This window comes from Ranitomeya imitator, chromosome 3 (assembly GCF_032444005.1).
Source record: "Ranitomeya imitator isolate aRanImi1 chromosome 3, aRanImi1.pri, whole genome shotgun sequence".
Classification (NCBI taxonomy): Eukaryota; Metazoa; Chordata; class Amphibia; order Anura; family Dendrobatidae; genus Ranitomeya; species Ranitomeya imitator.
Window position 1 is genome coordinate 246,282,673 of NC_091284.1, and position 26,965 is coordinate 246,309,637.

Sequence of the window (26,965 nt, forward strand, 5' to 3'; positions counted from 1 at the left end):
GGACACTGCATTCCCATAAAACTCCTTTAAAGGTACAGTAACGAGCCAAACCACTTTTAGTAAGAGCCCACTTTAAGCACTAAATCTTTCAATTACAGTAATGCCAATAAGCATGGTATTCCTGAGTATGGATCATAGGGAAAACTAATTTCATAGTCAATGGAGATTCAGAAACAGCCAAAACCAAGTCTAATGAACATTCTTCCAGCTAGCCATTCATTGTATCATCGCACATGTCTGTTGTGCATCTTACCTGTCCTCTTTTCCATGACATCCTCTCCAGCCAATGGGCAGGATTCACTTTGAGTGCTGTTACGATGTGATGTGTCTTCAGATTTAGCAGTAACTGGAGAGTCCAGCTGCATAGGTTTAGGAACATGTTTCTTTTTCTTCTTAGGAAGCTTTTGTTTGGCCATAGCAAGAGAATAATACATTCCAAAATTATTCACAATGACTGGAACAGGCATTGCAATGGTAAGCACACCAGCCAGGGCACATAAAGCCCCCACTAGCATGCCAGACCAAGTCTGTGGATACATGTCCCCATACCCAAGTGTTGTCATGGTTACCACGGCCCACCAGAATCCTATGGGAATGTTCTTGAAATGCGTATGGTTGCTTCCAGTTGGGTCTGATGCACTTGCACCTATTCGTTCTGCATAATAGATCATAGTGGCAAAAATTAGGACCCCTAGAGCTAAGAAGATGATTAGAAGCAGAAACTCATTTGTACTGGCACGAAGAGTGTGCCCTAAAACTCGCAGTCCAACGAAATGTCTTGTCAGTTTGAATATACGTAAAATCCGGACAAAGCGTACAACACGTAGGAAGCCCAGAACATCTCGTGCAGCTTTGGACGATAAACCACTGAGGCCCACCTCGATGTAAAATGGCAAGATGGCCACAAAGTCTATAATGTTCAGGAGGTTCTTCACAAAGACCAACTTATCTGGGCAACAAGTAATTCGGACAATGAATTCAAGTGTGAACCAAAAAACACAAACCCCTTCTATGTATGTCAAAATGGGTTCTGTTTCCACCTCCTTTACCACTATGATCTGTGTCATATTTCCCACAATTATCAGTTCTGTTACATTTATGTCCACAATGAAAGCCTCATGGGTCTCCAAGCAGAAAGTGGTGATGGACATCAGGATGAAGAAAAGTGAAATAAATGCCACTACCTGCAAGAGAAATGAAAGGAGAAGCACAGATTTCCCATTTGCACAAATTCAAATTATGTAAAACGTACCGTATATATGGAACATAGACCTGTCTGCATGAGGTATCAGTAAGCCATGTGTCCTATTTACATGTCCTAAAGTGAACTATTCCTAATTTGCAGGTTTAGTCCGCCTATTTCCATAGCAGTCACTTAGGCCATTCAGACTGCTGGGCATTCAGCCAGTAGTAAAGACAGATTCCCAGAGTCTGTTTCAATGTTTTTGTCTACGTAAGAAGAACATCAGGACTATTTGCTTTTCAGGTCAACTCATCCATTCTATGTTCTTGGTATGGAAAGTTAGAAATGTTTTTGAGATTTTTTTATGGAAACGTTTGCTAAAGAGAATCTGCTACCATCTGGATATTAAAACAAGATGTTTTCTAAGATGTACTAATAATAATAATAATAATAAGGGCTCTTTCAAATGTCCCTGATAAATGGTCTCCTGAGTCCTGACCCAAGCGTCCCAGCTTCATATATTTCTTTGATGCTGTCATGCCTGGGTCAGACTCAGGAGATGTGCGGCTTGTCTGTGCATTGCTATCTGACATCGGACCGATTATCATGGACATCTGAAACATCCCAAAGTTTATGTTTGGCTTTTGCTCTCCAAACAACAGTTTCCAAAATCTCTGGATGTACACTACGCTAAACATTGCTTCCCTCTTATCTAGGATCACATGTACGGCCCTACGGTGCCGCACATGTCAAAGGGTCATGAAAGGGCTATGTGACTCCGACTGACCAATTAACTCATGGTGTATATTGATGACTCTCAGTTAACTCATGACTTGGCAAAGTTGCCTACTGCAAACAATGGCACTTAGCACCTGGGGCTCACCCCGAGGATCTAGGGCACAAACTCACTCCCAGCTACTCCGACGGTTAAAGGGAGACTAAGGCTACTTTCACACTAGTGTTTTTTGACATACGTCGCAATGCCTTGTTTTGGAGTAAAAACGCATCCTGCAAAGTTGCCCGCAGGATGCGTTTTTTCTCCATAGACTTTCATTAGCGACGCATTGCGACATATCGCCACACGTCGCATCCGTCGTGCGACGGATGCGTCGTGTTTTGGCGGACCGTCGGCACTAAAAAAGTTCTATGTAACTTTTTTGGTGCGTCGAGTCCACCATTTCCAACCGCGCAAGCGCGGCCGGAACTCCACCACCTCCTCCCCGGACTTTACAATGGGGCAGTGGATGCGTTGTAAAACTGCTGTTCTTTTTTTTCGCAGTTTGTGTCGGTACGTCGGGCCGACGCATGGCGACGGCCCCGTACCGACGCTAGTGTGAAAGTAGCCTAAGAGAAAGCCTAAACCTTGTTTAAAACTACTTACAGTTAGGTCCATATATATTTGGACAGAGACAACATTTTTCTACAATGAATTTTAAATAAAATGTTGTTGAAGATGTAGTTGAAGTTCAGACTTTCAGCTTTCATTTGAGGGTATCCACATTAAAATTGGATGAAAGGTTTAGGAGTTTCAGCTCCTTAACATGTGCCACCCTGTTTTTAAAGGGACCAAAAGTAATTAGACAGATTAAATATTTTTAAATAAAATGTTAATTTCTAGTACTTGGTTGAAAACCCTTTGTTGGCAATGACTGCCTGAAGTCTTGAACTCATGGACATCACAAGACGCTTTGTTTCCTCCTTTTTGATGCTCTGCCAGGCCTTCACTGCAGTGGTTTTCAGTTGCTGTTTGTTTGTGGGCCTTTCTGTCTGAAGTTTAGTTTTTAACAAGTGAAATGCATGCTCAATTGGGTTGAGATCAGTGACTGACTTGGCCATTCAAGAATATTCCACTTCTTTGCTTTAATAAACTCCTGGGTTACTTTGGCTTTATGTTTTGGGTCATTGTCCACCTGTAGTATGAAGCGACAACCAATCAGTTTTGCTGCATTTGGCTGGATCTGAGCACACAGTATGTCTCTGAATACCTCAGAATTCATTCGGCTGCTTCTGTCCTGTGTCACATCATCAATAAACACTAGTGACCCAGTGCCACTGGCAGACATGCATGCCCAAGCCATCACACTGCCTCCGCCGTGTTTTACAGATGATGTGGTATGCTTTGGATCATGAGCTGTACCACGCCTTCGCCATACTTTAATCTTTCCATCAATCTGGTAGAGGTTGATCTTGGTTTCATCTGTCCAAAGAATGTTCTTCCAGAACTGTGCTGGCTTTTTCAGATGTTTTTTAGCAAAGTCCAGTCTAGCCTTTTTCTTCTTGATGCTTATGAGTGGCTTGCACCGTGCAGTGAACCCTCTGTATTTACTTTCATGCAGTCTTCTCTTTATGGTAGATTTGGATATTGATACGCCGACCTCCTGGAGAGTGTTGTTCACTTGGTTGGCTGTTGTGAAGGGGTTTCTCTTCACCATGGAGATTATTCTGCGATCATCCACCACTGTTGTCTTCCGTGGGTGCCCAGGCCTTTTTGCATTGATGAGTTCACCAGTGCTTTCTTTCTTTCTCAGGATGTACCAAACTGTAGATTTTGCCACTCCTAATATTGTAGCAATTTCTCAGATGGGTTTTTCCTGTTTTCGCAGCTTAAGGATGGCTTGTTTCACCTGCATGGAGAGCACCTTTGACCGCTGTTTACTTCACAGTAAAACCTTCCAAATGCAAGCACCACACCTCAAATCAACTCCAGGCCTTTTATCTGCTTAATTGAGAATGACATAACGAAGGGATTGCCCACACCTGTCCATGAAATAGCCTTGGAGTCAATTGTCCAATTACTTTTGGTCCCTTTAAAAACAGGGTGGCACATGTTAAGGAGCTGAAACTCCTAAACCCTTCATCCAATTTTAATGTGGATAACCTCAAATGAAAGCTGAAAGTCTGAACTTCAACTGCATCTGAATTGTTTTGTATAAAATTCATTGTGGTAATGTCTATAACCAAAATTAGAAAAATCTTGTCTCTGTCCAAATATATATGGACCTAACTGCATATAGTCCTATCGGAGACTCCTTTAAACTTTGTACCCACAGAACAGATTTTACTTCTTTAGTTGTAAAGAATAACGTTTTTACTGCATATGCAAATGAGGGATCATTGACGCACCCTTCAGGTGGCCGAGGGCTCAGTGCACCATCCTATCCTCACACCTTCCATTACATTGAATGACAAAATTGGCTAGCCCGAGTGTGCGATGCCTGACTTGAATCCCAACACTATACGTGTGCACTGACACTGCAGGAGCTGAACAAATGGACACATAGTGACTGTATGACTCTATGTGTCATGCAACACAGAATCACACAGCAATGAGCGGCCACCACAGACAGGAGAGAGAGATGGAAGCACATTTGTACAGATTCTGTGCCTGTCTGTCCTTGATGGGCTTCTACTGTGTAGTGTACGCTGTCCAACTATCTAAGGTTAGGTGCATGGCTTGTTGATTGAGGGGATGGAATGGTACACTGAGCTCTTGGCCACACCAAGGGTGCACCAAGGTTGGCTCATTTGCATATGAAATAAAAACATTTTTCTGTACAATTAAAGAAGTGAAATCTATTCTGCAGATATTACTTTCATAAGAGCCAAGTCCCGTATAGGACTGTACTAGTAGTTTTAATCAAGTTTTGCAGGTGACAGACTAAGCATGTGCCCTTGCTGCAGAGTGCGAGTGGTGGCAACAAGCCACATTGCATTAGCCAGTCTATTGAGATATCGGGCCAGGGCAGTGAGATGTATGTTTTCCCCAGGTAAAAGACTCTCATCTTCTAGCTTACTGTAACATTGGAGCTTCTAATAAAAAAGAGTTCTGGCTGTTCAATTCTTTGGTACAGAACACCAAAAAACATAAGATATGCTGGCCATGGAAATAGCAATATTTCATGAAGAGCAAAAAAATATGTATTTCTATGGTAAAAAAAATAAAGATCCACTAATTAAGATTAATAGTTTGTCATATGTCCAAATCTATTCTGATGTAAGTGGCAATGTGTCTGGTAGAAGCAAGATATCACTGTGAGGCACATTACTGGTCTGTGGCAGCTAGTCAACATTGTAAGGCTGGTTTCACATTTGCGGACGAGGGCTTTGCGGAGGGCTGCGTAGTTCGTCTGGTAAGCCCCGCCCACTGCCACACCTCTTCCATTCAGCTCCGCCTACGTCAGCATGCGTCCTGCGTACTTATCTTTGCCATGTGAATGTATGCTGATGCCTCCACATGCATCGTTTTGATGCTGCGCCAACCACAACCAAATGAAACATGTTGCGTTCGACGCAGTACGGCACAGCATCAAAACGACGCATGCGAGGCATCCACATACATTCACATGGCCTGCATATCCAATGATAAAGATAGGTACGCAGGACGCATGCCGACATAGGTGGAGCTGAATGGAAGAGGTGCGGCAGCGGGCAGGGCTTAACAAAGGAACTACGCAGCTCCCCGCAGCTCTGCCCTACGCAAATGTGAAACCAGCCTAATTCTGTTGTTCTGCACTCTCATAGGGGCAGAAAAAATTTATTAAAAGCAGTGCTGTACCGCAACAGATTCCAGTGACGACAATGGTCTCCACAAGGTCATATGACTCAGCATTTTGCCAGAAAAAAATAGAGCAAGGAGCTGCACAATTTTGTATGGCATTTCTGGCTAAGGGTAAGTTCACACTAGGCGTTTTTTCAGAGATTTTTTTCTACAGCAAAACTTGAGTTCTTGACAGGAAAGAAGCATGTTTACCTTGCATTATTTGATGAGTTTTTGGGGGCACTTTTGGCATGCTAGATTTATCTCTTCTGCATGCTGATAAAGTTTAGTATTAAACAAACAAAGTCCTATTCCAGAGAATAAGGTTTTGGCACAAAAAAACATAGCAAAACCTGATACCTGCCTTTTTGGTGCGTTTTTTCAGCACCCATTCAAGTCAATGGGTGAAAAACGCTGAAAAATGCTAAAAGAGGTGACATACTCTATGTCCAAAATGCTATGCAAAGCACAAAATCCTAATGATAAAAAACCAATGTGTGTGCATCAGATTTCTGAAATCTCATAGAGATAGCTGGTACTGGAAAACACAGCTGAAAATTAGCATAAAAAAGTAGCAAAAACGCATAGTGTGAACTTAGGCTAAACCCTGTGATGGAGGCTCCAAGAAGCGCCTCCCATTCGGATGTGAACAGAGCCTCACAGGCAGGTTTGTTTTCATAGGTTTGAACTGTCGTAAATATTTTGCTATAATCTTGTGGATACAAAGAGTTGGATTATTTATTAATCATGAAGTGCTACATTTATGGTCAGTAAAAGCCAAGAGTGAAAGAATCAAAGTCCTTGGGGGCAGGTCCAGGTATCAACAAAATGTTGCTTTTTTAACATAAAAATATTAATGGGACTGAACTAAAATCAAAATCTCATCATTACATTACTTTGGGTTGTAGCATTGCTCTCTAAGATCTTAAGGAGGGTGATCAAGAAGAGAGCAAAGCCCCAAACTTACCCTGGCAGCTCTAGAGGAGTAGGGGTCCTCAAACAGTGCCCACATCTTGGACATCCATCTCTTCCAGCTACCCCTGGACCTGTCTGGCCTCTCCTCTATACAAAGTAGTTCGGGTGTGGAGTCCTTTTCTTCATCACCATCATCTGCTTCTACATTTTCAAAGATATCTAAAGCCTCCTCTGCTTCCCGGTGCTGTCTGTATGTCATCCAACAACAGGGCTCCACATCTGTCTCATCGATGCCCCAAAATGCCAACTCCTCCTCAAAGAGAGGACCACAGATGTCCGCCGGGCAGTGCAGCTTCCCTGTGCGGTAGTAGTTGAGGACATAGGAGAAGATCCCTGGGTGCCTATCAAAGAAGAACTCGGTTTGTTGGGTGTCAAGATCCAACTGACTAGAGGTGTCAGGGTCTGCCAGCCATGCCAGGCGGGTGCCAGGCAGCGTCCTCAGGGTGCTCTTATAGGTCTCATGGCGAGTGCCCCCCACATTGATGGTGATCTTGCCAGAGTCTTCCCCCTTTGCCATCTCCTCCTTCAGACATGTTTTGGAGGGAGGTTTGTTCCCAGACTTTCGTCCACGGTAAGATGAGACACACACCGAACTAATCATAGATTTCTCCTGGTAAGACCCCTTTAGACAGTCTCAGGGGTTTCCAGAGAGACTGTCTGGGGATATGAGACAGCACGGATCTTCCAACAGGTGACGGAGAGAGGAGGAGAGAGCTGCAGAGAGCAGGGCGCTGGGGATGGGAGTGACTGGGATGATGATGAGGAGGAATTGTCTACAGCAATTGGAGAATTGGCTCAGCAATCATGGGCACGACTGAAAACAAACACAGGATGCATCGGGCACCTTGTGGGTGAGGAGGTGGTGGTGCCCTGTCCTGGACCCCTGGTGCTGCACCCGTGCCACGACTTGTTCACGGGGCTGCAAGGTTAAGACAATTATTGACTCTGCTGCTCCACCTGGAATAATACAATTGTCTCCCAGTGATGCTGCTCCACCTGTTCCAGTACCATTATTGCTATTATTCACCTGTCCTAAGACAATGCTGGACCTTCTGCAGCAGGAGCTCCTCCACCTGGATGAATGCCACAATGGGAGCTTTATCTTCTACACCTTAAGCCAGCTGTGTTCTTCTGATCCCTTCCCACACACATATTAAGACCTTTCCTCCCAGGCAGAGCGTAGGCCCCTTCTTCCTAGGTAGAGAGCAGGATGGAAGTTGCTGAGCTGAGAAGAACACGTTTCCTTGACGCTGCTGCTGCTGCTGGATCAACAATTGGTCTTCTGCCCTAAGTAATGAAGGTTCTCCTGCTGCCTGATGTCCACCATCTCCCAAGTCCTCTATTCCATGATGGATCTATCATCTAGCTGAAGTTTGTCACCAGCAGAGACCCTTGGGCGTTTCATGCCATCACCTGAGGAGCAGCAGATGATGTCCCTCTTCCAATGTCACCCTTCCTGGGTAATCTGAGCAGGGAGCTAATAAAGAGAGGAGCTGCTTGTCCGGATCCAGCAGGTGGAGGCAGACTCTTGTCTCTGTAACCCTTTCACCCAGGCAGCAGCTTCTCCTGTGCTTCCAGGATTGCTGGCTGTCATTTATAGAAACACAACCTGTGGGAGGACCCCAGGAATTCTGCAAGAGCAGGCAGATCCTGCAAATCGATGAATTGTTGTTATGATAAAGTGGCCTGTATTCATTAGTAAAGCTTTTAAAGAGGAGACTGAAGTTTAACGTGAGTCCTGGTTGGATGGTAAGAAGTCTACACCATGGTCTCCTGAGGAGAAGAGCAGGGAGCATTGGTGCAGTGTATAGGGAGAGATGCACTTAGTGTGAGGAGAGTGCAGGACAAGAAAACAAGTATGGAAGTTACATATATATATATATATATATATATATATATATATATATATATATATTCTCTCTGCACTCCTCCCATCACATCAGCCTAAGGCTGTTTGGGATTAATGCTAGATTATACCTGCACATTACATTTGTAGGGTTTTAGCCTGGTAGAGGCATCATATTAGATTAGGGTCCCATCAATGAAGGACGTCTGGACATGGCTCTCATGAACTAGCCAATTTATGCACAATGTACCTTCATTTTTATATGCATATTCTATATAGCAGTAATGCAGTTCACATTTCATGTGATCAATCTTTGCATACATCTTAGCTCTTACAGAGTGCTGCTGTATTTTTTATATATATATAAAAACATTATATGCAATATATACACATATATATATATTGCATTCACGTAAAAACATCACATGTATTTTTTTATTTTTTATTATTTTTTTTATAAATATATATATATACTAGCTGAAGAGCCCGGCATTGCCTGGGCATAGTAAATATCTGTGGTTAGTTATAGCACCTCACTTCTCTTATTTTCCCATCACACCTCTCATTTTCCCCCTCACATCTCTCATTTTCTCCCTTACACCTCTCATTTTCCCCCTCACTCCTCTTATTTCCCCCCTCACTCCTCTCATTCCTCCCTAACACTTGTCATTTCGACCTCACATCTGTCATTTTCCGATCACTCCACTATTTTCCCTCACTCCTCTCATTTTGCACTCGCACCTTTTCATTTTCACCACACACCTCTCATTTTCCTCTCAGTATATACATGTTTGTCATCTCCCTTATATATAGTATACACCTGTATGTCATCTCCTGTATATAGTATATACCTGTATGTCATCTCCCCTGTAAATAGTATATACCTGCTGTATGTCATCTCCTCCTGTATATTGTATATACCTATGTGTCATCTCCTCCTGTATATAGTATATACCTGTATGTAATCTCTTCTGTATATACTATATACCCGTATGTCATCTCTTCCTATATATAGTATATACGTGTATGTCATCTCCTGTATATAGTATATACCTGTATGTCATCTCCCCTGTATATAGTATATACCTGCTGTATGTCATCTCCTCCTCTATATACCTATGTGTCATCTCTTTTATATAGTATATACCTGTATGTCATCTCCTCCTGTATATAGTATATACGTGTGTCATCTCCTCCTGTATATAGTATATACCTGTAAGTCATCTCCTCCTGTATATAGTATATGCCTGTGTGTCATCTCCTCCTGTATATAGTATATACCTGTGTGTCATCTCCTCCTGTATATAGTATATACCTGTGTGTCATCTCCTCCTGTATATAGTATATACCTGTGTGTCATCTCCTCCTGTATATAGTATATACCTGTGTGTCATCTGCTCCTGCATATAGTATGTATCTGTGTGTCATCTCCTCCTGTGTATAGTATATATGTGTGTCATCTCCCCCGTATATAGTATATGCCTGTGTCATCTCCTCCTGTATATAGTATATACCTGTATGTCATCTCCCCTGTATATAGTATATACCTGTGTGTCATCTCCTCCTGTATATAGTATATACCTGTGTGTCATCTCCTCCTGTATATAGTATATACCTGTGTGTCATCTGTTCCTGCATATAGTATATATCTGTGTGTCATCTCCTCCTGTGTATAGTATATATGTGTGTCATCTCCCCCGTATATAGTATATACCTGTGTCATCTCCTCCTGTATATAATATATACCTGTGTGTCATCTCCCTGTATATAGTATGTACCTGTATGTCATCTCCCCTGTATATAGTATATACAGTGTGTCATCTCCTGTATATAGTATATACCTGTATGTCATCTCCTCCTGTATATAGTATATAACTGTGTGTCATCTCCTCCTGTATATAGTATATACCTGTGTGTCATCTCCCCTGTATATAGTATATACCTGTGTGTCATCTCCCCTGTATATAGTATATACCTGTGTGTCATCTCCCCTGTATATAGTATGTACCTGTATGTCATCTCCCCTGTATATAGTATATACCAGTGTGTCATCTTCTGTATATAGTATATACCTGTATGTCATCTCCTCCTGTATATAGTATATACCTGTGTGTCATCTCCTCCTGTATATAGTATATACCTGTGTGTCATCTCCCCTGTATATAGTATATACCTGTGTGTCATCTCCCCTGTATATAGTATATACCTGTGTGTCATCTCCCCTGTATATAGTATGTACCTGTATGTCATCTCCCCTGTATATAGTATATACCAGTGTGTCATCTCCTCCTCTATATAGTATATACCTGTGTGTCATCTCTTGTATATAATATATAGTATATACGTGTGTGTCATCTCCTCCTGTATATAGTATATACCTGTAGGTCATCTGCTCCTGTATATAGTATATACCTGTGTCATCTCCTCCTGTATATAGTATATACCTGTGTCATCTCCTCCTGTATATAGTATATACCTGTGTGTCATCTCTCCTGTATATAGTATATACCCATGTGTCATCTTCTGTATATAGTATATAGCTGTATGTCATCTCCTCCTGTATATAGTATATAACTGTGTCATCTCCTACTGTATATAGTATATACCTGTGTGTCTTCTCCCCTGTATATAGTATATACCTGTGTGTCATCTCCCCTGTATATAGTATATACCTGTGTTTCATCTCCCCTGTATATAGTATGTACCTGTATGTCATCTCCCCTGTATATAGTATATACCAGTGTGTCATGTCCTCCTGTATATAGTATATACCTGTATGTCATCTCCTCCTGTATATAGTATATAACTGTATGTCATCTCCTCCTGTATATAGTATATACCTGTGTGTCATCTCCTCCTGTATATAGTATATGCCTGTGTGTCATCTCCTCCTGTATATAGTATATACCTGTGTGTCATCTCTCCTGTATATAGTATATATCTGTGTGTCATCTCCTCCTGTATTAGACCGCGTTCACACGTTATTTGGTCAGTATTTTTACCTCAGTATTTGTAAGCTAAATTGGCAGCTTGATAAATCCCCAGCCAACAGGAAGCCCTCCCCCTGGCAGTATATATTAGCTCACACATACACATAATAGACAGGTCATGTGACTGACAGCTGCTGTATTTTCTATATGGTACATTTGTTGCTCTTGTAGTTTGCTTATTAATCAGATTTTTATTTTTGAAGGATAATACCAGACTTGTGTGTGTTTTAGGGCGAGTTTCATGTGTCAAGTTGTGTGTGTTGTGTTGCATGTGGCGACATGCATGTAGCGACTTTTGTGAGATGAGTTTTGTGTGGCGACATGCGTGTAGCAACTTTTTGTGTGTCGAGTTGCATGTGACAGGTTAGTGCAGCAAGTTGTGTGCAGCAAGTTTTGCACATGGCGAGTTGTGCATGTGGCGAGTTTTGTGTGTGGTGCATTTTGAGTATGTGCAAGTTTTGTGTGAGGCAACTTTTGCATGTGTTGCAACTTTTGTGCTTGTGGCAATTTTTCCGCGTGTGCAAGTTTTGCGTGTGGCGAGTTTTCAATGAGGTGAGTTTTGCACGTGTGGCGAGTCTTGCGTGAGCCTAGTTTTGCATGTGGCGAGTTTTGCACGTGGCGAGTTTTGAGCGGCGACTTTTGTGTTTCGACTTTTATGTGGCGAGGTTGGTGTATGTGTGGTGAAATGTGTGCTGAGGGTGGTATATGTGTTCAAGCACGTGGTAGTGTGTGGCGCATTTTGTGTGTGTGTTCATATCCACATGTGTGGTGAGTATCCCATGTCGAGGCCCCACCTTAGCAAATGTACGGTATATACTCTTTGGCACCATCGCTCTCACTCTTTAGTCCCCCTTGTTCACATCTGGCAGCTGTCAATTTGCCTCCAACACTTTTCCTTTCACTTTTCCCCCATTATGTAGATAGGGGCAAAATTGTTTGGTGAATTGGAACGCGCGGGGTTAAAATTTCGCCTCACAACATAGCTTATGAAGCTCTCGGGGTGCAGACGTGTGACTGTGCAAAATTTTGTGGCTGTAGCTGCGACGGTGCAGAAGCCAATACCGGACATACACACATATACATACACATACATACACACACATTCAGCTTTATATATTAGATATATATGTAAAGTGAGGATAAATATTTGAATCTATTTTCCAGTGTGTAATTAAATCTTGCATGTAACTGTATTGGATCTTGGATGAGAGGCCTGGTAAGTAGAATATTTTGATTAGTTAACCTCTTTCATATAATAATCATCAAAACATTAAATGACAAGGTCACAGTTGTGTATCACGTCCCAGACCTCTGTCTTTGACATTGCATTAGTCTCTCTAGATAAGATGGATGGTGCAAACCCTGGAATTACCCAGCCTCGTAACACCGACTCATTAATGCATATAATTTGTTCTGCCTCCTTGTAAATAATCCTAATAATCCTCTGTTGGGCAGATGATTGACATGTGCGCTCATATCCATTCTCCATACAGAAAGCATCTCTCTTCTTCATCTCTCTTCTTCAGTGAATACAAGTAAGTGTATTCTATTCTGAATGCTCTTTAAAACTCAACAGCTTATGTTTCCTTTAGGCTATGTGCACACATTGCAGATTATTTCCGGTTTTTTAGCGTTTTTGCGCTATAAAAGTGCTATAAAACCGCAAATAATCTGCATACATTAAGCATCCCATCATTTATAATGGAATCCGCAATTTCTGTGCACATGATGTGCGTTTTTGCGCATGAAAAACGCATTGTGGAAAAATAATGAACCTGTTCATTAATATTGCGTTTTTTTCGCGGATTTCCCACTGTCTAATGCATTGGGAAATGTCTGGGAAAAACCGCGCAAAAAACACGCAAAAACTGCATCAAAACCGCGCCAAAACCGTGCAAAAAATGCGCAAAAAAACGCATGCGGATTTCACGCGGAAATCTGGCAGAAATGTCCGGATTTCCACAGGAATTTTCTGCATGAATTCCTGAACGTGTGCACATAGCCTTACATGGAGGGCGCCCAGCATCAGAGATACTTACAGTACATTGACATGTTTAAAACATACTACTGTGTCTTAAGTCCTTTATTTTTTTAATACCCTTCTCTCTGTATCCTTGCAGGTGATTTGTAGGTGGCCAAAAGTCATATCCAGGTTATTATGCAAACATGTTTGTACTTTTATATTTCATGTTATTTTATTTATTTATTATGCTTGATTGTATGTAGCATATGGCGATGCTGAATTCACTTTTGGTTTCTACTATCTATTGTAAAGGACATCATTTTTCATCAACATTACGTTGCAGATTTGCCTGTGGAATTTTCTGCGCTGATTCTGCATCTCTTGGCAGAAAACGCAGGTAAAAATCCGTGCTGATTTGTTGCGTTTTTGTAAGCTAAATAAAGATCTATTATTTAACACACAAAAAGGAATTGTGATGTCATTTCTTGTCCAACCTATTCATTTACATACTCCATTGAAGAATGATGTTTACACACACAGATAGATAGATTTATAGATAGATAGATAGATCTATAGATAGATAGGTAGATATGGGATAGATAGATAGATGATAGATCTATAGATAGATAGATATATCGATAGATAGATAGATAGATAATACCAAGCCCAATGTTTAGTAATAAACATAATAAAATGGTACATAAAGACTTAAGGTACCGTTACACTAAACGACTTACCAACGATCACGACCAGCGATACGACCTGGCCGTGATCGTTCGTAAGTCGTTGTGTGGTTGCTGGGGAGCTGTCACACAGACAGCTCTCTCCAGCGACCAACGATCAGGGGAAAGACTTCGGCATCATTGAAACTGTCTTCAACGATGCCGAAGTCCCTGGGTAACCAGGGTAAACATCGGGTTACTAAGTGCAGGGCCGCGCTTAGTAACCCGATATTTACCCTGGTTACCATTGTAAAAGTAAAAAAAAAAACACTACATATTCACATTCCAATGTCTGTCACGTCCCCCGTCGTCACCTTCCCTGCACTGTGTAAGCGTCGGCCGTAAAGCAGAGCGGTGATGTCACCGCTGTGCTCTGCTTTACGGCCGGCCGGCGCTGACACAGTGCAGGGAAGCTGACGGCGAGGGACGTGACAGACATCGGAATGTGAGTTTGTACTGTTTTTTTTTTTTACTTTTACAATGGTAACCAGGGTAAATATTGGGTTACTAAGCGCGGCCCTGCGCTTAGTAACACGATGTTTACCCTGGTTACAGGTGAACACATCGCTAGATCGGCGTCACACACGCCGATCTAGCGATGACAGCGGGGTAATCAGCGACCAAAAAAAGGTCCTGATCATTCCCCACGACCAACGATCTCCCAGCAGGGGCCTGATCGTTGGTCGCTGTCACACATACAGATATTGTTAGGGGGATCGTTGCTACGTCACAAAAAACATGACGTTGCAACGATATCCTTAACGATATCGTTATGTGTGAAGGTGTCATTAGGCTGCCGTCACACTAGCAGTATTTGGTCAGTATTTTACATCAGTATTTGTAAGCCAAAACTAGGAGTGGGCGATAAATGTAGAAGTGGTGACTTGTTTCTATTATACTTTTCCTCTAATTGATCCACTCCTGGTTTTGGCTTACAAATACTGATGTAAAATACTGATCAAATACTGCTAGTGTGATGGCAGCCTTAAAGACACATACATACACAAAATCTGTGTTAGGCCGAGATCACACTTGTGAAAAACTTGCACGAGTCTCGCACCTCAATACCCGGCACTGCGACCAGCACTCGGACTGGAGCATTCAGCTGCATAGAAATACATGCAGCTGCACACTCCGGTCCCAAGTGCCGGCGGCAGACTCGTGCGAGTTTCTCGCAAGTGTAACCCCAGCCTTAAACGTAATATCTGTTTAATTTTTTAAAAAGGGAAAAAAAATGGCGTGGGTTCCGACGCAATTTTCGAAACAAGAGAGGGGAAGCCAGCGACTGGGGGCGGATGTTTAAAGCCTGGGAAGGGGCTAATACCCATGGAGCTTCCCACACTATTAATATCAGCTCACAGTTGTATATTTAGCCTTTACTGGGTATTAAAATAGTGGATTAAAATCATTAAAATGATGTCTGGTCCCCCTATAGTTAGTAACCAGAAAAGGCTATGCAGACAGCTGCGGGCTGATATTAATAGCCTCGGAAGGGGCCATGGATATTGCTCCCCCTGGCTACAAACACCAGCTCTCAGCCGCACCAGAAATGACGCATCTCTAAGATGCGCCAATTCCGGCACTTAGCCTCTCTCTTCCTATTTGCCCTGTAGTGGTGGCCAGTGGAGTAATAGTTGTGGGGTTGATGTTATATTTGTATTGTCAGGTGACATCAAGCCCGGCTTCGTAATGGAGAGGCGTCAATAAGACGCCTATCTATTACTAATCCTATAGTTGTTATCTACTATATAATTGTCTAAGGGCCACTTCCATCTGTCCTTCTGTCTGTCTGTCACGGATATTCATTGGTCGCGGCTTCTGTCTGTCCTGGAAATCCAAGTCGCTGATTGGTCGTGGCAAAACAGCCACGACCAATCAGCAACGGGCACAGACAGGAAGAAAATGGCCGCCCCATGCTCACTGCAGTCAGTGTCCCCGGTGCCGCTCCATGCTCCCCGCGGTGCAGTCACTGTCCCCGGCGCCGCTCCATACTCCCCGCTCCTTACTCCCTGCGGTGCAGTCAGTGTCCCCGGTGCCCGCTCCATACACCCCGTGGTGCAGTCAGTGTCCCCAGCGCCGCTCCATACTCCCCGCTCCTTACTCCCTGCAGCGCAGTCAGTGTCACCGGCGCCGCTCCATACTCCCCGCGGTGCAGTCAGTGTCCCCGGTGCCCGCTCCATACTCCCCGCTCCATACTCCCCACGGTACAGTCAGTGTCCCCGGCGCCCGCTCCATACTCCCCACGGTACAGTCAGTGTCCCCGGTGCCCGCTCCATTCTCCCCGCTCCATACTCACCGCGGCGCAGTCAGTGTCCCCGGCACCGCTCCATACTCCCCACTCATTACTCCCTGCGGTGCAGTCAGTGTCCCCGGCGCCACTTCATACTCCCCGCGGCACAGTCAGTGTCCCCAGTGCCCGCTCCATACTCCCCGCTCCATACTCCCAACGGCGTAGTCAGTGTCCCCGGCAACCCGCTCCATACTTCCCGCTCCATACTTCCCACGGCGCAGTCAGTGTCCCCGGCGCCTGCTCCATACTCCCCGCTCCATACTCCCCGCGGCGCAGTCAGTGTCCCCGGCGCCCGCTCCATACTCCCTGCTCCATACTCCCCGCGGCACAGTCAGTGTCCCCGGCAACCCGCTCCATACTACCCGCTCCATACTCCCCATGGTACAGTCAGTGTCCCCGGCGCCCGCTCCATACTCCCCGCTCCATACTCCCCGCGGCGCAGTCAGTGTCCCCGGCGCCCGCTCCATACTCCCCGCTCCATACTCCCAACGGCGTAGTCAGTGTCCTCGGCAACCCGCTCCATACTCCCCGCTCCATACTTCCCGCGGCGCAGTCAGTGTCCCCGGCGCCCGCTCCATACTCCTCGCTCCATACTCCCTGCGGCGCAGTCAGTGTCCCCGGCGCCCGCTCCATACTCCCTGCTCCATACTCCCCGCGGCACAGTCAGTGTCCCCGGCAACCCACTCCATACTACCCGCTCCATACTCCCCGTGGCACAGTCAGTGTCCCCGGCACCCGCTCCATACTCCCTGCAGTCAGCGCCCGCTCCATACTCCCCTCTGGTCACCACTCACAGGGTTAATGCCAGCTGTAATGGACCGCGTTATGCCGTGGGTAACGCACTCCGTAACCGCTGCTATTAACCCTGTGTGACCAAGTTTTTACTATTGATGCTGCCTATGCAGCATCAATAGTAAAAAGATGTAATGTTAAAATTAATAAAAAAACAAAAAACCTGCTATTCTCACCTTCCGTCGTCGGACAATGCGCTCGCGCCGGCCGCCATCTTCCGTTCCCAGAGATGCATTGCGAACTTACCCAGAAGACTCAGCGGTCTTGTGAGACCGCTAAGTCATCTGGGTAAGTTCGCAATGCATCCTGGGAACGGAAGATGGCGGCCGCATCGCACAGCTTCGCTGGATCCCAGGCGTTAGTAAATAACTATTTTTTATTTTAATTATTTTTTTTAACAGGGATATGGTGCACACACTGCTAAATACTGCGTGGGCAGTTTTATATACCTACGTGTCTGGGCAATATACTACGTGACTGGGCAATATACTACATGACTGGGCAATATACTACGTGGCTAGGCAATATACTACGTCGCTGAGCATTATACTACGTCACTGGGCAATATACTACGTCGATGGGCAATATAGTACGTCGCTGGGCAATATACTACGTGACTGGGCAATATACTACGTGACTGGGCAATATACCATGTGGCTGGGCAATATACTATATGACTGGGCAATATATTAAGTGCCTCTGTGCTGAATACTACGTCGCTGGGCAATATACTATGTGGCTGGGCAATATACTATGTGACTGAGCAATATAATACGTGGCACTGTGCTGAATACTACGTCGCTGGGCAATATACTACGTGACTGGGCAATATACTATGTCGCTGGGCAATATACTACGTGACTGGGCAATATACTACATCACTGGGCAATATACTACATCGCTGGGCAATATACTACGTGACTGGGCAATATACTCCATGGCTCTGTGCTGAATACTACGACGCTGGGCAATATACTACGTGGCTGGGCAATATACTACGTGGCTGGGCAATATACTACGTAACTGGGCAATATATTACGTGGCTGGGCAATATACTACGTGACTGGGCAATATACTACGTGACTGGCCAATATACTTCGTGACTGGGCAATATACTATGTCCCTGGGCAATAGACTATGTCGATGAGCAATATACTACATCGCTGCGCAATATACTATGTGACTGGGCAATATACTACGTGACTGGGCAATATACTACGTGACTGGGCAATATACTACGTCGCTGGGCATTATACTACGTCACTGGGCAATATACTACGTCGATGGGAAATATACTACGTCGGTTGGCAATATACTATGTGACTGGGCAATATACTACGTGACTGGGCAATATACTACGTCCCTGGGCAATAGACTATGTCGATGGGCAATATGCTACGTCGCTGGACAATATACTACGTGACTGGGCAATATACTACGTGACTGGGCAATATACTACGTCACTGGGTAATATACTACGTCGCTGGGCAATATACTACGTGACTGGCCAATATACTACGTGACTGGGCAATATACTACGTCCCTGGGCAATAGACTATGTCGATGGGCAATATACTATGACGCTGGGCAATATACTACGTGACTGGGCAATATACTACATGGCTTTGTGCTGAATACTACGTCGCTGAGCAATATACTATGTGGCTGGGCAATATACTATGTGGCTGGGCAATATACTACGTAACTGTGCAATATACTACATGACTGGGCAATATACTACGTGACTGAGCAATATACCATGTGACTGGGCAATATACTACGTGACTGGGCAATATGCTATGTGGCTGTCCAATATACTATATGACTGGGCAATATACTACGTGACTGGGCAATATACTACGTGGCTGGCCAATATACTACGTAAATGGGCAATATACTACGTGACTGGGCAATATACTATGTGGCTGGCCAATATACTAAGTGACTGGGCAATATACTACGTGGCTTTATGCTGAATACTACGTCACTGGGCAATATACTACGTGGCTGGGCAATATACTATGTGGCTGGGCAATATACTACGTAACTGGGCAATATACTACGTGACTGGGCAATATACTACGTGACTGGGCAATATACTATGTGACTGGACAATATACTACGTGACTGGGCAATATACTACGTGGCTGGGCAATATACTACGTAACGGGGCAATATACTACGTGACTGGGCAATATACTACGTGACTGGGCAATATACTACGTGGCTGGCCAATATACTACGTGAATGGGCAATATACTACGTGACTGGGCAATATACTACGTGGCTGGCCAATATACTAAGTGACTGTGCAATATACTACGTGGGGCTTTATGCTGAATACTATGTCGCTGGGCAATATACTACGTGGCTGGGCAATATACTATGTGGCTGGGCAATATACTACGTATCTGGGCAATATACTACATGACTGGGCAATATACTACGTGACTGGGTAGTATACTATGAGACTGGGCAATATACTACGTGACTGGGCAATATACTACGTGACTGGGCAATATACTACGTGGTGCTTTATGCTGAATACTATGTCGCTGGGCAATATACTACGTGGCTGGGCAATATACTATGTGGCTGGGCAATATACTACGTATCTGGGCAATATACTACATGACTGGGCAATATACTACGTGACTGGGTAGTATACTATGAGACTGGGCAATATACTACGTGACTGGGCAATATACTACGTGGCTGTACAATATACTATGTGACTGGGCAATATACTCCGTGGTTGGGCAATATACTACGTGGCTGGGCAATATACTATGTGGACATGCATATTCTAGAATACCCGATGCTTTAGAATCGGGCCACTACCTAGTAGGTTAAATAAACACACACCAGAATAAAGTATTTTAATGAAATAAAACATTAAACAGTTTGCCATCTTTATTATCCAGCTAATCCATGCGACACCCTCGATCTCCTGTAATAAAAATAAAATAATAAACCAACACAAATACTTCCTGTTCCGATGTAATCCATTTAATAATGACTGTCCCACGATGATCTCCCGTGTAGAGCTATCACATTGGGAGATGTGACCACTCTACAGGAGTTTCCGATGATACACTGACTGGAGGTAACACTCCCGCAGTGTATTTCACCGTAGTTCATACATTCACTTGCAGCACCGATGCGTGAGAAAATTCTCACGCAGTGGTAGTGCCGGAAAGTGAGAGCACGAATTCCGATGAACTACACTGTGGGAGTATTACCTTCAGTCAGTGTATCATTGGAAGCCCCTGTAGAGTGGTCACATCTCCCGATGTGACAGCTCTACACGGGAGATCGTTTGTGGGACAATCGTTATTAAATGCATCACATCGGAACAGGGAGTATACTGTTGGTTTATTATTTTACTTTTTATGCAGGCGATCAAGGGCATCGGGGATTAGTTGTTTGGTGAGTATGTGCTGTATGTGTATATGTGGAAGGTTTTATTACTATTCAACACAGTAGCCGGATGATGGGACTACTACTGTCCCATGATCGGCTAATGCTGTCACTGTTCTATGTGAAAGCAGACATAGCCGGATGGGACTAGTAGTCCCATCGGACGATGCCTGCCTACACACACCCGCACACACACACAGCTGCGCACACACCCGCAGACCCCCGTATACACAGATACACACAGATTCACACAGACACCCACACACAGACAGACACGCACATCTCCGCCCACACACTCTTCCTCCTCCCTATCTGCAACATTTATCGCAAGCAGCTCCGCAGTAAAACTGCAAACCTTTTTACACCTGCGGTTTTGCTGCATATTTGACTGACTCATTGGAAGTCAATGGGTGCAGAAACGCTGCAGATCTGCAAAAAGAATTGACATGCTGCGGGAAATAAAACACTGCGAATCCGCAAGGATTTTTCCGCAGCATGTGCACACCAATTCTGGATTTCCCATTGACTAACATAGCTTGTGAACTACACTGCAGATTGATGCAATTCCGCACATCCAAATACGCTGCACATACCCTCAATAATGCTGTATAAATAAAAACACAGAGCTCTTGGTAATACTGTTTTTTATCTAAATTAGCATAAAAGCCATCCCACCGTCGACAAGGTGACCCTGATCGGGACGGTCCTACACTGTCTAATATTAAAAACCTTACCATGTGTCAGAGCTGACCTCAGTGTGTGAATAAGGGCAGACAAAAGGACCGGGTCCCAACCAGGGAATGCTGTTATGGACGTGGTGGTTAGGAGCACCCGGAAAGACCAGATGGTTAAACTAACACAGGACAAGCTCTGGGAAGTGGGAGCTCTGCTGACCGCAACCCCTAATCCTATCACACACACTAGAAATAGCCGTGGAGCGTACCTAACTCTGCCTAGACGACTCTTCACAGCCTAAGAGCTAACTAGCCCTAGAGATAGAAAATAAAGCCTACCTTGCCTCAGAGAAATTCCCCAAAGGAAAAGGCAGCCCCCCACATATATTGACTGTGAGTTAAGATGAAAGTCACAAACACAGAAATGAAACAGGCTTCAGCAAAGGAGGCCAGACTTACTAAACAGACTGAGGATAGGAAAGGTATCTTTGCGGTCAGCACAAAAAACTACAAAAAGACCACGCAGAGTGTGCAAAAAGACCTCCGCACCGACTCACGGTGCGGAGGTGCCACTCTGCATCCCAGAGCTTCCAGCTAGCAAGGCAAAATCATGATAGCAAGCTGGACAAGAAAACAATGAACGAATAATTAACCAGCAGGGATTTAGCTTCTGCTGGAGTAGACAGGTAACCAGAAAGATCCAAGAGCGAACTGAACCAGTACAAGAACATTGACAGCTGGCATGGAGTGACGATCTGAGTGGAGTTAAATTGAGCAGCCAGCCAAAGAATAAACTAAGTCACCTGTGGAAGGAACCTCAGAAGCAGCAGCTCCACTCACAGCCACCAGAGGGAGTCCATGGACAGAACTCGCCGAAGTACCATTCATGACCACAGGAGGGAGTTCGATAACAGAATTCACAACAGTACCCCCCCTTGAGGAGGGGTCACCGAACCCTCACCAGAGCCCCCAGGCCGATCAGGATGAGCCAAATGAAAGGCACGAACTAGATCGGCAGCATGAACATCAGAGGCAAAAACCCAGGAATTATCTTCCTGACCATAACCCTTCCACTTGACCAGGTACTGGAGTTTCCGTCTCGAAATACGAGAATCCAAAATCTTCTCCACCACATACTCCAACTCCCCCTCGACCAACACCGGGGCAGGAGGATCAACAGAGGGAACCATAGGCGCCACGTATCTCCACAATAACGACCTATGGAACACATTATGGATGGCAAAAGAAGCTGGAAGGGCCAAACGAAATGACACAGGATTGAGAACTTCAGAAATCTTATACGGACCAATGAAACGAGGCTTAAACTTAGGAGAGGAAACCTTCATAGGAACATAACGAGACGACAACCAAACCAAATCCCCAACACGAAGTCGGGGACCAACACAGCGCCGGCGGTTAGCGAAACGTTGAGCCTTCTCCTGGGACAATGTCAAATTGTCCACCACATGAGTCCAAATCTGCTGCAACCTGTCCACCACAGTATCCACACCAGGACAGTCCAAAGGCTCAACCTGCCCTGAAGAGAAACGAGGATGGAAACCAGAATTACAGAAAAAGGCGAAACCAAAGTAGCCGAGCTGGCCCGATTATTAAGGGCGAACTCAGCCAAAGGCAAGAAGGACACCCAATCATCCTGATCAGCAGAAACAAAGCATCTCAGATATGTTTCCAAAGTCTGATTAGTTCGTTCGGTTTGGCCATTTGTCTGAGGATGGAAAGCCGAAGAAAAAGACAAATCAATGCCCATCTTAGCACAAAAGGACCGCCAAAACCTCGAAACAAACTGGGAACCTCTGTCCGAGACGATGTTCTCCGGAATGCCATGCAAACGAACCACATGCTGGAAAAACAATGGCACCAAATCAGAGGAGGAAGGCAATTTAGACAAGGGTACCAAATGGACCATCTTAGAGAAGCGATCACAAACCACCCAAATGACCGACATCCTTTGAGAGACAGGGAGATCTGAAATAAAATCCATGGAAATATGCGTCCAGGGCCTCTTCGGGACCGGCAAGGGCAAAAGCAACCCACTGGCACGAGAACAGCAGGGCTTAGCCCGAGCACAAGTCCCACAGGACTGCACAAAAGAACGCACATCCCGTGACAAAGAAGGCCACCAAAAGGATCTAGCCACCAAATCTCTGGTACCAAAGATTCCAGGATGACCAGCCAACACCGAACAATGAACCTCAGAGATAACTCTACTAGTCCATCTATCAGGGACAAACAGTTTCTCTGCTGGACAACGGTCAGGTCTATCAGCCTGAAACTTCTGCAGCACCCGCCACAAATCAGGGGAGATGGCAGACAAAATTACCCCCTCTTTGAGAATACCTGCCGGCTCAGGAACACCCGGAGAGTCAGGCACAAAACTCCTTGACAGGGCATCAGCCTTCACATTCTTAGAGCCCGGAAGGTACGAAACCACAAAATCAAAACGGGAGAAAAACAGCGACCATCGAGCCTGTCTAGGATTCAACCGTTTGGCAGACTCGAGATAAGTCAAATTCTTGTGATCCGTCAAGACCACCATGCGATGCTTGGCTCCTTCAAGCCAATGTCGCCACTCCTCGAATGCCCACTTCATGGCCAACAACTCTCGATTGCCAACATCATAATTGCGCTCAGCAGGCGAGAACTTTCTAGAAAAGAAGGCACATGGTTTCATCACCGAGCCATCAGAACTTCTTTGCGACAAAACAGCCCCTGCTCCAATCTCAGAAGCATCAACCTTGACCTGAAACGGGAGCAAAACATCTGGCTGGCACAACACAGGGGCAGAAGAAAAACGATGCTTCAACTCCTGAAAAGCCTCTACAGCCACAGAGGACCAATTGACCACATCAGCACCTTTCTTGGTCAAATCAGTCAACGGTTTAGCAACACTAGAAAAATTAGCGATGAAGCGACGGTAAAAATTAGCAAAGCCCAGGAACTTCTGCAGGCTCTTCACAGATGTCGGCTGAGTCTAATCATAAATGGCCTGAACTTTAACAGGGTCCATCTCGATAGTAGAAGGGGAAAAAATGAAACCCAAAAATGAAACCTTCTGAACTCCAAAGATACATTTTGACCTCTTCACAAACAAGGAATTCGCACGAAGGACCTGGAACACCATTCTGACCTGCTTCACATGAGACTCCCAATCATCCGAAAAGACCAACATATCATCCAAATATACAATCATGAATCTATCCAGGTACTTTCGGAAGATGTCATGCATAAAGGACTGAAACACAGATGGAGCATTAGAAAGCCCGAATGGCATCACCAGGTACTCAAAATGGCCCTCGGCCGTATTAAATGCTGTTTTCCGTTCATCGCCCTGTTTAATACGTACAAGATTATACGCCCCTCGAAGATCTATCTTGGTGAACCAACTAGCCCCCTTAATCCGAGCAAACAAATCAGACAGCAGCGGCAAAGGGTACTGAAATTTGACTGTGATCTTATTAAGAAGGCAGTAATCAATACAAGGTCTCAAAGAACCATCCTTCTTGGCCACAAAAAAGAACCCTGCTCCCAACGGTGATGACGACGGGCGAATATGACCTTTCTCCAAGGATTCCTTTATATAACTGCGCATAGCGGCGTGCTCTGGCACAGATAAACTGAACAGTCGGCCCTTAGGAAACTTACTACCAGGAATCAAATTAATAGCACAATCGCAATCCCTATGAGGAGGTAGGCCACTGGATTTGGGCTCATCAAATACATCCCGGTAATCCGACAAAAACTCAGGGACTTCAGAAGGAGTGGAAGGCGAAATTGACAGCAATGGAACATCACCATGTACCCCTTGACAACCCCAGCTGGACACAGACATAGATTTCCAATCCAATACTGGATTATGGACCTGTAGCCATGGCAACCCCAAAACGACCACATCATGCAGATTATGCAACACCAAAAAGCGAATATCCTCCTGATGTGCAGGAGCCATGCACATGGTCAATTGAGTCCAGTACTGAGGCTTATTCTTGGCCAAAGGCGTAGCATCAATTCCTCTCAATGGAATAGGATACTGCAAGGGCTCCAAGAAAAAACCACAGTGCCTGGCAAACTCCAAGTCCATCAAATTCAGGGCAGCGCCTGAATCCACAAATGCCATAACAGAATAGGACGACAAAGAGCAAATCAGAGTAACGGACAAAAGAAATTTAGACTGTACCGTACCAATGGTGGCAGACCTTGAATGTCCATATCTACACCTGTGTCCTGAACCACCCGGAGGTTAAGGGGAAAAGAAAGACAAAACACACTGCAGAGAAAAAAAAATGGTCTCAGAACGTCTCTTATCCCTCTATTGAGATGCATTAACACTTTGGGCCAGCTGTACTGTTATGGACCTGGTGGTTAGGAGCACCCGGAAAGACCTGATGGTTAAACTAACACAGGACAAGCTCTGGGAAGTGGGAGCTCTGCTGACCGCAACCCCTAATCCTATCACACACACTAGAAATAGCCGTGGAGCGTACCTAACTCTGCCTAGACGACTCTTCACAGCCTAAGAGCTAACTAGCCCTAGAGATAGAAAATAAAGCCTACCTTGCCTCAGAGAAATTCCCCAAAGGAAAAGGCAGCTCCCCACATATATTGACTGTGAGTTAAGATGAAAGTCACAAACACAGAAATGAAACAGGTTTCAGCAAAGGAGGCCAGACTTACTAAACAGACTGAGGATAGGAAAGGTATCTTTGCGGTCAGCACAAAAAACTACAAAAAGACCACGCAGAGTGTGCAAAAAGACCTCCGCACCGACTCATGGTGCGGAGGTGCCACTCTGCATCCCAGAGCTTCCAGCTAGCAAGGCAAAATCATGATAGCAAGCTGGACAAGAAAACAATGAACGAATAATTAACTTCAAGGGACTTAGCTTCTGCTGGAGTAGACAGGTAACCAGAAAGATCCAAGAGCGAACTGAACCAGTACAAGAACATTGACAGCTGGCATGGAGTAATGATCTTAGTGGAGTTAAATAGAGCAGCCAGCCAAAGAATAAACTAAGTCACCTGTGGAAGGAACCTCAGAAGCAGCAGCTCCACTCACAGTCACCAGAGGGAGTCCATGGACAGAACTCGCCGAAGTACCATTCATGATCACAGGAGGGAGTTCGATAACAGAATTCACAACAAGATGCCAGTCTTGGGAAGCCTTTGAATGTTCTTTCCAGCTCAGGAGAGGGAGGCCACACCCCGACTTACACAGAATGAAAAAGTACAAAGAAAAAACTGAAAAATTGAGCTTGGTTTGAGTTGGTATACATGCAGCACATAAGCACATGTTCACATTGGCCATTAAAGATTCAAAACCTGCAAGAAACAAAATGAGCAAAAACCCTCCTGTAGCTAAGTAAGTAAAAAGCAAAAGTGCATTTAAATTACACAGACGTCTTAGTAATACGGTTTTTGATGAAAAAAAAATAGCATAAAAGCCATCCTGCCGTCGACAAGGTGACTCTGATCGGGGGACGGTCCTACACTGTCTAACATTCAAAACCTTATCATGTGTCAGAGCTGAAATAATGCTGTATAGTACTTTTAATTACT

At 44.7% G+C, this 26,965-nt stretch overlaps 1 protein-coding gene across 1 annotated transcript in view; it reads right to left on the reverse strand.

The window, feature by feature from the left end:
• The window catches only part of KCNC4 (potassium voltage-gated channel subfamily C member 4), a 108,443-nt gene extending 100,178 nt beyond the window's left edge, over positions 1-8,265 (reverse strand). The window contains exons 1-2 of the mRNA XM_069756317.1: positions 6,688-8,265; positions 254-1,184 (exon numbers count right to left, since the gene is read on the reverse strand). Of these exons, the coding sequence (XP_069612418.1) occupies positions 254-1,184; positions 6,688-7,296 (1,540 nt within the window). The 5' untranslated portion in view covers positions 7,297-8,265. The remainder of the gene's footprint in view (positions 1-253; positions 1,185-6,687) is intronic.
• Positions 8,266-26,965: the final 18,700 nt, after the last annotated feature.